The sequence below is a fragment of the Botryllus schlosseri genome, chromosome 3 (assembly GCF_051294905.1).
Source record: "Botryllus schlosseri isolate E-star chromosome 3, Bs_hap1, whole genome shotgun sequence".
Lineage (NCBI taxonomy): Eukaryota > Metazoa > Chordata > Ascidiacea > Stolidobranchia > Styelidae > Botryllus > Botryllus schlosseri.
Window position 1 is genome coordinate 26,607,934 of NC_137238.1, and position 12,288 is coordinate 26,620,221.

General features: G+C 39.4%; 1 protein-coding gene across 1 annotated transcript; it reads left to right on the top strand.

The window, feature by feature from the left end:
* The first annotated feature begins 1,585 nt into the window (after positions 1–1,585).
* On the top strand, positions 1,586–11,608 carry LOC145436227 (uncharacterized). Its single transcript, XM_080313583.1, has 3 exons — positions 1,586–2,381; positions 3,311–3,424; positions 7,423–11,608. Exons 1-3 carry the CDS (start codon positions 2,162–2,164, stop codon positions 7,542–7,544), a joined length of 456 nt encoding a protein of 151 aa, XP_080169709.1. The 5' UTR covers positions 1,586–2,161; the 3' UTR covers positions 7,545–11,608.
* The last annotated feature ends 680 nt before the right edge of the window (positions 11,609–12,288 follow it).

Sequence of the window (12,288 nt, forward strand, 5' to 3'; positions counted from 1 at the left end):
GTGTTTTTATTTCATTATGTTGTTCTTCTTGTGACTGGTGGTGAAAAAGATAATTCCATACATCCGATCAACCCTGCTGGTTGATAATGCCTAGTTCAGGGGTGTCAAACTAAAATTTCATCGCGGGCCCGATCGAAGTCATGAAATCGCTCGCAGCCCGGACCAGCCAACGGAATCCAAAACGTTGCCTCGTGCCACTGCTTCTCGCTGGAATACTTTATTATCAAGCATATATAGATAATACACGGATCGTAGGGGTTTCATTCTTAGTGAGTCGCAACATCGTTATTTGCGAGCAATGCGAAAATACGATGTTTGTCCGATTGCATACAGTTAAGAACCGCTAAAACAATGGCATTACCGGCGATACAAGTAGACATATTTCAGTGTTCCCTTTGCTTTAGTCCAGGGGTGGCCAACCTGCGGCCATTAAAGGGAATTTTTGTGGCCGTGGACACGCAATTCAATTAGTATGTGTAGGCGACCGTCGACATGCTATTCGAATTTACGAATTGACTCCCGATTTCTTGAAAGATTTTATTTAATTTTGAAATTTTCTTCGCGCTGGGCGCGATGCAATGCGAATACATTTTTCGATTTTAATATTAGCACCCTTTGCAATCAGAGCCCCACAACACAGATGCGAACATCAGAGGAAAATGATGCGCCTCACATGGAAATATCAGCTCGAAATCGTGTGCTCCTCACTATATTAACAATCCTGATAGGAGGTCAAGAAATAACAGCATGCTACAAAGTGACTAACATCAATTGGCCCACCCGAAGATGCATCATAATTCATAACTTGCTTTAAATTTTCGAAAACACCCTAACATCAAATCTATACCAGTGAATCTGATCCCACGGGATGAGAAAAGATAAATGTTTGAGGTTAATATATGTAAAACTACAAATATCAATGACGAAATTCATTGGTGAATCTGAATATTTTTCGCGCTTCGCGCGACTTTTAGAACTTCCTTCCTTAACATTACCAGTGATTACTCGCGATTTTGGTGCGCATAGTAAGCCCATCATTAATTAATTAGATTTGTCCGGAGTTCACCAGAAATGGACATAGACACTTTAACCTTGATATTTGGCGTCCAACAGCTCGTTCATCACGACTATATGCCCTGGAATGCGGCCGTAGGCTACACGAGTAGTCGAAATGCGGCCGTGAATGGCAAAAAGGTTGGCCACCCCTGCTTTAGTCATAATCTGGCATTATCCCTGCGTATGCGTTGCGATGAATACAAGATATTTAACTGTCAACGCGGACGTTGTAATTTGGTTTATTACTGTGGATGTGATGGATAATATAATCTTTTTTCAATGGTCAGAATTGCTATGCGGGCCGGATAAAATCGTCTGGCGGGCCGGATCCGGCCAACGGGCCGTATGTTTGACATCCCTGGCCTAGTTCAATAGAATTTGTTAATACACCTCGCACAGGTCAAGTACGTGAGTATGTCGTCATAAATGATGGAAATGCGCGTAACTTATATAGGTGGTACGGGAGCACCGCATAAAACCTCAAAATGGTACGTGGGTGGAAAAAGGTTGGGAGCCACTGCTGCAGAGTTTGATCAAGAAAATGTAGTCGGGATTACCAAGTCGAAATCTTCATTTAATTCACATCAGCACATGAAGGAGCTGCTCTGCATTGCTTAGATGTCATATTAGCCTGATTTCAAACACCTTGTAGTCCGGATAGAGACGCATTTTAGCACCTCACAAAATCAAATTCATTCGATAGCCTACATTTCATTGTGACGTAATAAGTTGAGTATTATCTAGTTTTTGTATTTTGGCTCTTTTGAAGCTAAGATATTTGATCTGCGGATCGTTCACGAAGCAGGTCGGCTCACCCCGTATTCGAAATAGATTCGTATCATAGAAGAGGTTTTGTTCAAATGAGCAGCTGAGCACCGCATTTGCGGTCAATTTATAGGTGGTATAACAGCCGATGTTCAGTGAAACGCAAAAGTTGACTCCAGTCATCCCAACACTGGTATGTAGGCGCTGAGAGGTTCCCAGAATTCCGACATGGAAATATTTCTCAGGTCCCATAAATAAGCCCACTGGTGAAAGGGACTTTGAATTTGAACGACAATTGAGCAGCAAAAAGTAGAACGATAGAAATCAGCTATAGGTACATATGCTCAATGCTCATTTAACTTCTGGATTTTATCCTGATAGACTTTATAGGTTTCGAAGCAAGCTAAACACTATGTCGGCAGTCGGATCAACGTTTATGGGTTTCCTCGATTCAATGTTCGGTAGCAAAGGCTCCGGCATGAAGGTGGTGATAATATTCACATTGGGTATGTTGAACATATACGTCGCGGAAAAACTATTCCCTTGCTGCTGCAAAGGAGGTAAATTTTATGATAAGTGACATTGCGCTTTTCAATCTTATAAAATCAAAACCTCTATGACTATTATTCGTGTCAGTGTACCATACTGTCTCACGAAACAATAGTTTAGGGCCCAAGTTGTAACGCAGTCACAAGCTAATCTTATTCCATATTGTATTGACTAGAGTCGAGTTAAGTCGTGTCATTTTTAATTCACCACCGACTCAATTCTGAGTCATGACGTAGGGACTCTGAGTCCTAGTTAAAGCGTTCACTGTTCAACGTCACGTTTAAGTCAGGTTCAAATCACTTCTTTGACGATCCTGGGGCGATATCGAAGGCCTCGCATTCGTAACACACTCATTTTTCTCATTCCTGTGATGTTTATTTAAACAATTGAAAGACAATTTCTGGATCTATTTATCAAGTATGGACACTGATAGACGACACTTGTATCAAGGTATATAAAATATCCTGAGTCGGCTACATGGCTTGATTAGTCCCGTGACCCTTACCGATCAAAAATCTACATGCTGCCCAATTACGGTATCCCGTCACTTACATATCCATCTTACTAGTCGTCGCTCCAAATACCTTGGCGGTAACCTTCTTCCTCTAATGTTAATATTAGGATTACATTGTGAGTCCTACGGATGCTATAACATTCGATTCAGTCCCTGGGTGGTCGCACGTTTGACTCGACCAGTAAAACACGTATCCCCTGGCTTCACCGCTCAGCATTTTCCGGGATAGCATGGTGGTGCAAGACTTATAATGCCCTACAACGCTATATCTGTACCTTCCTTATCCAGTGGCACACGCACATCATGTACTAATTATATGCATATGTACATTGTTCATATCTTTGTATATCATGAGTCAGTATTCCAAAAGCTATCTAGATTCTAGAACAAAGATATAAAACGCCAATTTCCTATTGCATATTTCAGCGCATGTCAAAACGTGGACATTTATCGTTATTTCAATCATACTTTCATTCCTCGTACCGCTGGGACTTTGGGAAACATCACGATTTGCTTCTTGGCGCACGCTGAACAAAAATTGTACGTAAACTTTTACGTGAATATTCTAATATATTTCCGCATCGTATACTTTCCGCCACAATCCAATCACACCATTTTTATTCTTATCGGATACAATAAAATATCTATTAATCAATTTTAATGCGTTCAGACGCAAGTTTGTGTTTGCTACAATGTGAGAGCATGAATGGAGTAAATGGCGAATTAAATATATCCGTCCCCGCCAGTTACATTGCCACCAGCCAGTTTTGAAAACACGTAAAAGGCAATATCGATTCATTGCACAATGCACATTTTGGCTCAAGACAGGTCCCGCTATTCGATTTCTGGGGATGACTCGACTCAATTCAAATCAAAGTCTATAGTCAACTCAAGTCAAATCGAATTTTCGATTTCCCAAGCATGTTACCCCGGTAACTCAAGTCATCGCATATTGCAAGATGATTGCAATACAGATTGAGATTCCAGTTCTTGTGGATCGAATAACTAATATAGAGTAAAAATGACATTGCATCGCTCACACATTCATACTACGTTGGTAGCTGGCCACGAGTAAACACTAATCCGTTCTGTATCAGCCAAAATAGGGTATAGAATGTTTAACCCCAAATTGACATAAATTGATATGACGCAATACATAACCCATTTATTTACTCATGACACGTAATTTAAGCCACACATACACTTACGCCGTACATTAAGATCGCTCATACCATACCACCGGCTTGATCAACATTGGTTGCCGTCGAATTGTGACGGGAAGTTATATGCCACAAATATCGTAGAAGTTGACGGTGTTACTCCTACTGCTATTGGTTCTTAAACCTTACTAACCTGTTCAACACATACGATAATTTGCAGGCCTGCGCGGGGATCCAAATTCTCGCTGAATCATGTACACAAAAGTCGACAAATCGACAACAATACATAGGCCGATCTGACTACACATCCGATACATTACAATAAATGATCGTTATTCCATCATCTGTATATCATCAGATACAGTCGAAACCACGACTATATAACCTTTACACACAATAAAACATTATCATTAATATTTATTGCAAATCAGCGTGAGTTCTGTTGTTCCCTTTTGGATACCAGTTTTGATATGCGCTGTGTAACCTTTGAAAGTGCCATCGTGTTGTTCGGTCGAATCGTTACAAAACAACGCCACAACTAGGGATGGTGTGAATCTCACACTAACCTGAACCTTTTTGAAAGAGTGTGTGTGAAAGTGAACGTGAGCCTCATGACATCACGTGACGTCATGTTGCTGATTCCCACCCTACATTTCAGTGGACTGGTAGCCTATTTTAATGTACACGTTAGCGACGACTCGGCCGAATAATGCCACAATGCCGAAATACATGTCGACGTTTTAAACGTCGGCAAATGCATCAACTGGAGCAATCAATAATCATATAATAATCCATTAAAATCAATATCTTCCGTAGCTATACCAACAATTTCGGCGAGGACTTGCAAGGGAATATAAGCTCACGCCATCACGGTCCAGGCCAGCCCGGACAATGTATTCGGCGTCTGAGTATTGCTACGTTGATATTTATTAGAGTGTAAAACGGGTTTCTATAACGGCTTCTCCCGATATTACCCAATTAACAAGTAATGCAGCAGTAGCTAACACTCCGATCGCACGGACTCGGATTTTATGCTAAAAAAACATATGAAGTCAAAATTGACCCTATACATCAGCTGGATTTTTTACATCAGACAACTGTATCAATTTCATTGATGGGTTGAAGAAGCATAATTCTCGGACTACATGTAATGTATTTCGCTCTTGATGTTGAGCGATTGCGGGTCAAGCTCACAGCAGAAAATCATTAAATATTCACAAACGGAAAGCTGCATATTCGAGTAAAATCTTTGAGATCGTCAAGGTACATGCACGTTTGGTGTTATTTTACTTATGCTGGCAGCACCACGCATAGAGTGGCCCGATGTTGAAATGTAATTACATTAATGTAACATACAAAGATGTTATAATGAAGTGAAAAATTGCAATATATGAAAAAGGTTCATAGTGTACAACCTAACAAGGTTCCTTTGTGAACGTGTACCTTTAAATTTCCGAGGTTCATGCACAGAGCGCAGGGGTGGCCATCCTTTTTGCCATTCACAGCCACATTTCGACTACTCATGTAGCCTAGTGCCACATTCAACGGCATAGAGATAATGCTCTAGCTGGGCGGCAAATACACATGTTGAACTGTCTATGTCCATTTTCGGTGCACTCCGGACTAATGTATTTAATCATGTAGGCTTACTATACGCACCGAAATTGCGAGTGGTCACTGTTAATGTTACGTGATTGTTCATGAGTCGAAAATGAAATTGAATCGCCCGCAGTGCGAAGAAAATTTCAAGATTAGTTAAAATCTCCCAAGAAATCGGGAGTCATTTCGTAAAATCAAATTGCATGTCGACGGCCGCCTACACTTACTAATTGAATTACGTGTCTCCTGACAGAGCGCGAACGTGAACCTCACGTTCACACCATCCCTAGTGACAACAATATCTTGTCTACAAATGATCTTCAAAATATTGTTGATACAATCCACGCATTGGCATTTCGGATGGTTGAGGTTTCGATGTCGGACCCCAACCTCTCCTGCACATGCCACCGCATATGACTTACCACTACAACCATGGTGTCCACTATGGTGTGGACACAGTGAGACTAAACGATTCACTGCATTTGGGTTTTGCCATACTTTCCGTGTCATCAAAGGCAACTTTACGGCCATTTTTGACCGGCCCAGATTGCCAAGCGCTAAATTCGATAAATGGGTATCAATGGAATGCAGCCGATGCTGTGCGAAAATATAAATTTTATTCTGCTCATGGTCCTGGAGCCCCACAAAATCAGCATATAAATTTGCATTGCGATTGAGTTTGATGCGTCACAATGCCAAATTCGATCACAATCAAATAACTATTTAATGGTTAGAATTCAACTTACTGGACTTTGCAAACTAGATAGTGGTAGTTGTCTGATTAAAATAGTTAGATCGACATGCCAGTAGTCTAATTACAATCTAATTTGTTAAATGTTATTTTGCTCTAATTCTAGTTCTGATGTAATTTCTGGTTTTGTAGTAAATGACACAAGAAAACTACAAGTGAGAAACGAGTCAAGCTTCCTGCACATGCATTTGTTCTTTGCTCTGACAGGAATGAACTCTGATTCAATGTCCAAGTTTTCGCATATTCGACAATTCTAATTTTATGCTATTATAGAAATAAACTTTGCAGTAGAGATGGCGAGAATGCCTGAAAGGTTCTGCTTTGTGTGAACGCGAAACTTGTCCCGAGTATTGTTCGATGATTTCAGTCGCGCGGAATTGTCTTTCTCATCTATCAACGTTCGTAATTTCAAGGCATGCACATAAACACACTTTCATATTTCGCAGTCCTATGGAAATGGCTGCTAGGAAAATGTGATTAACTAAATGTTATGTGCACGAAAATGTGGCTATAATTCATAGGAGGAGAAATGGTATGAGCCAGTCTAATCGCCAAAAGATTGGGTGATTGGCATTTTTATCCAAATTCAACAAACAAACTGCAACATTTAAATATGATCACGACATACAAGAAATTGCCGGCGACCCACTGATAAGTCGTGACCCAGCATTTGGGAAGCGATGTAATAAACAACGATGTATAATCTCCATTGATTGGTCGAATAAGCTCAATTCTCTTACTATACTTACATGCATAGCTTATTTCCTTCTTCATGTGTCTGATTGCCAGTCAAGCTCACAGCAGAGAGTCACTAAATCTTTACACACGGAAAGCTAAATATTCCGAGCAAACTATGGTGACAAAGCAAGTAAAATATTGAAATTGGCAAGGGGTATGCCCGTTCAGTGTTGAGTTCTCGTTATGCTACTAGCGCCATACAGAAAGTGGTCCGTAGTTGAAATGCAAAGGTCAGATCCAAGTAAAATTGTTCCCGTATCTTACATTTTTAAATTGACTTTATCTTATAGTGATTGATGAAAGAACGTCTCTTCCTGCTTACATTTGTGTCAATTCATCTTTCCCGAGAAGATTGAAGTCTAACGTTGCAGGTCAGTATATCTGTGTTGAGTCTCCAATGAGATATCTCTGAAGTAAGTTATAAAACGCCCGTGGTAAACTTACAAGAGTAGAACACATGCAATTCTACGAATATTAATTTTTAGTGTTAATGCGATGTACTAACGAACATGTAGGCATACTACTAGAAGTAGGGAATATTGCTGACAAACGTATCATATTATGTCCTTCAATTATCGCTTTAAGCTTTATTGAAAACAGGAATGATATGTTCACATAAAGATGCAAATAGCAATATAATTTCAGTTGCTTTGACATCGATCCTGTAATATGATTTGAGAGCGGACAGCCGAAACTTGTCCATCTTTCTTAGCGAAAACTTCTTAGCGAAAACTGGAATTAGACATGTGGTGTGGTAAATATATGAGCTATTCTGCATAAGGATGGCATTATATTGAAATCTTTACACGTTTGCTACATTAAAGTTATACTAGGATATTCATATTTTTGTGGCACAACATTCCGACACTCTTTAACGCCAGCTAGTGGGATTTAAAATAAGGCATGATCACATTGTATGTCTATATGAAGTCACAATAGTGATGCTTTGCCTCGGGAGAGGATGTTTGGACATAAGTCGTGGATTAACTAGGCTATTGAGCCATTTCTAAATATTGAGACCTCTGGTGATTGCTCGGATTGATAGTTTTATTGGGTCTGCAGCGGAGTTGGACCAATTGTAGTTAATTACATTTTTCAATATAATTGTAATGTAATTGTAATTGAAGCATTTTTATTTTGGTAATTGTAATTGTAATTTGACAAAAATTTTGCTTAATTACAATTTCAATAACATTAAATTGCTATTGAGACCTGACAAGCACAACATAAAATAATTGACTTTTAATGCATTCTCTTTAAATGTCGACAAGGAATTTGGTCGATCCATTCGCGGAAGTCCTTGAGTTCGCCCTTGCGGGTGAAGTTTATTTTTTTATTTTTACCGCTATGCTGGCCTCGGCTGCCATCGTATACAATTTTCAGATTACTAACCAACGGATGGATTCGCAACACGTGACTCACGATTGAATACGCCGAGAAGCGAACTGCTGAGCCGGCTAAAAGCAGCAGAATTGATAGTCCCATAGCTGGCGATCACAGCGTCGAAATTTGATATGTATGGTCCTTATCGAAAGCTAGTGTCGCACTGATTCCGCAATAAAAGTATATTTCCAGGCAATGGTACCATCCCAAAATAGTCGTGAAAGTCTGGGAATCGGGATTGTTCTGAACAATCGCTGGGCGAAATTGCTCATTTTTGTGGTCATGCTGCTGCGGCGCTGTCACTTTTCTGAACAGTCGGCCTTAAACGGCTATTTTGGAGTAGTTAAATTGCCGCCCTGACTAGATTTTAAGTTGTATTTTCGGAATTAGTGCATCAATAGCTTACGATAAAGACCAGATGCATCAAATTTGGACGCTTGGATCGCCAGCTCTTGGACTACAAAGTTTGCTGCTTTTAGCCGGCTCTGCAGTACGTTTGTCGGTGCATTCATCAGTGACTCACATCTTGCGCATCTATCCGTGGGTTGGCAATCTACAATACGATTTCAGATCACGATGTTGCATCGTTACTTCGTCTGGCTAACTAACCAGACCACTGGATATTATTTAACGGCTTATCTGTCAAAGCACGGTTTTTTTTACTCCTCATCCTAATTCCTACGTCCCTCGATAGAAATAATAATATTTCTTTAATTATATACTATATACCCAAATCCAACACGTGCATATATTATAATACTTTTTTCAACGACATACTGCACCCTATCCTTAATCCTAACCCATAGGAAATTAGGTAAATAACATTTTAAATTTCCAATTACGTGAGCCATAATTACCGAGAATACAAACCAAGCTTATATTACGCCACAATGACATCTAACATAGCATAATATGTACGCACATAAACGCATTTACACAATCTGATCTAGACCTAAATTGTTGTTATATACGACGTTACGGTTGTCAAGGAGCACGGTTGAATTTATGATTATTCAATTACATGTTCAACAGCAGCAATTGTAATTGTAATGTAATTGAAGCATGCAAGGAGTTATTGTAATTGTAATTTGATATTTTTAGCATGGAGTAATTGTAATTGTAATGTAATTGAAGCATGCATGAAAGTAATTGCAATTGATATTGTAATTGAACTGAAATAATGTAATTGATCCTACTCTGGTCTACAGGAATCTGGTTGCTTGCTGTAATCAGGAACGAAACAACACTTTGTCAGCCACTTTCCCGCCCAGACAACGCTGGGGTGTTAAATGCCCACCATAGGGTGACCGACGTATCTTCTGGGGGATAACTATATCCATCCGGTTTCTAGTCGCGCCAGGCGCCAAAAATTGGTCAATTTCGTAAATGAATTCGATCAATAATACTGATTCGTTCAGATATTATTCTAAACATTTTATCATCATCCGGATACCTGATCAGAGTTAGCTGTAGAGGTGGAGAAGGCAATGTCTTGGAAAATGTCGGAAACGCAATGGTACATCATAAGCCATATTCAAGTGACACGAATAAACTTATTATGAGCCGAAATGCCAGTCGGAATCAGCAGGTTGCACACCCGGAGGTTCCCAAACTGTTATGGTCGCGACTCTATTTCGAATTTGAAAATGTGCCCTGGTATACCTCAAAATAACCTAATTAATAAAAATTGGTTCGCAGTTTTGTGCAGACTTACTCACGGTCTATTCAGAAAGCTAATTTAAGCAAATTCAATATTCAAGCGATCCTCAAAAAAGGCAAACGACCCTCAGGCTGAGAACCACTGTCTTTTACTGAATCAGGGGCGGCCAACCTGCGGCCGTAGAAGCATAATTGTGCGGCCGTCGACTCGGAATTTAATGAGCGAGTGTCGGCAGGCGTCAACATGCAGCTTGAATTTACCACTTCGATCCCAAATTTTTGAGAGATATCGATTCAACTTAAAAAAATTCTTCGTGCCTCGCGCGATTATGACCGGCTTCAAGTTTCGATTTTCATATAGTAGTGTTATTGCGTGCGGAGCCTCACGGTGTACATGCGAATTCGCAGAGGAAAATAATGTGCCCCAAAAAGAAACACCAATTTGGAATTGTGTTGGTCTTACGCAAGATGTTTTGTTCTAGTAGGTTGAGCGATTGCAGTATATTTGCCTATTTTGAACGTTTTGATGGGAGAAATAACACCATGCAACAAAGTGATTAAAAACAATAGTACTACACGAAAGTGCATCGTCATAAATTATGTGCCTTAAATTTTCATCAGCGCTACCGGTGAATATGATAACAGGGGCGAAGAAACGATAGATATTTGACCACAATATGTGCTGCTAATAATATTATTGACGAAATTCATTTATGAATATGAAAAAAATTCACGCACGGCGCAACTACACAACAGTTTTCAATAACTTATTTTTACATAAATACTCGCGATTTCGCGGTATCGAACCGATATAAATAAATACTCGTGTTTGTAGTTCGTCGATACCTGTTCCGGCGCCTTCGACAAAAGTGTAATCTATATCGGGCTTGCTATGGATATAGCGATTATGAGTTTTTGGAAGGGTTTGCATCAGTGACGTGCGGTGTGGTTCATTGCTGGTGTGGCACCCCCATCCCGTATACACATACACTCGCGTAAGGTACCTCATAAAGATACTCAAAGATGTGACTAACAACATCAGCAAGAGAAAGCGGGCCGAGGAGGGCATTTGATTTGCACCTTGTTAGCCGTTACAGTTCTACATTCCACAATACATAATTCTTTTTTTTCCTTCATTGAAATATTCAGTTATTTTATAGATTTAATGTAGATGGCACTACAGCTACATCAGTAAGGGAATGAGTTCGCTCTGCATTACTTATTGACCGTCGCTATAATAAAAGTCATAAAGCACTGTACTGTCGCTTTCCGAAATTGATAGCGCGTTTTACTGTGCTGTGATTGTCCGACTGTTAGCGAATAGTATGTGAGGCAGATTCGATTGTGGCTCACATCTCTATTCGCGCTGTATTTTTGAACAATAAATATGAAGATTTAGTTTTAGTTATTCATGAACATCTACGGTAAATATCAATAATAGCACTGGTCAACTAAATGAAAAGAAAATTTTAGGCAGAACATCTGAGAGCCGTATCTGGGGTTTTTGAGGTTGCTGATTACGAATATCACATTAGTTTTGTCAGATTGGCTCTCTGTCAGAAGATATTTATACCCCTAAAAAAGCCTAAAATTACTGTATTTACCCTTAATTACTTCACTTGGTAGGAAAAAAATCGTAGTTTTTTCTAATTTTGTACTGCGCATAAATGGCTAATTGACTATGAAGAACCCTCATGTCATTCTCAGTCATTCTATCAATATTAACATGGCATGCGAAATATTTGTGTTTCAAAAAAGCAGTTTGTCAAGCCTAAAAATTGTACTTTTGTAAAACGAAAGTTCATATTCTCCTGTATCAATTGGACATCCTACCGAGATTAAAGAGGAGTATAAAACTATAAAATTTATCCTTGAAAGGCTTAACTACAATACTCATATACGTCTCATTTCTTTTGACTGGTAAATGGATAATTTCACGCTGAGTCATCAAAGTGGGTATACCTAGTAACCCTATATAACGAGAAGCTTAAATCTGGTATCTGGTATATTCGAATACCGATGAAATATTCCAATTTCAGATTAGGAGGAGTTCAAAGCATGTAACTTCTCCTAAGATGTAGTAAATAAAACTTTTTAGCTGATCACAAAGCCCC

Coding starts and splice junctions, on each gene's coding strand:
- LOC145436227 (XM_080313583.1), top strand. CDS start 2,162: ATGCTCAATGCTCATTTAACTTCTGGATTTTATCCTGATAGACTTTAT. Junction 2,382..3,310: donor CCCTTGCTGCTGCAAAGGAG/GTAAATTTTATG, acceptor TGCATATTTCAG/CGCATGTCAAAACGTGGACA. Junction 3,425..7,422: donor GCGCACGCTGAACAAAAATT/GTACGTAAACTT, acceptor TTTATCTTATAG/TGATTGATGAAAGAACGTCT.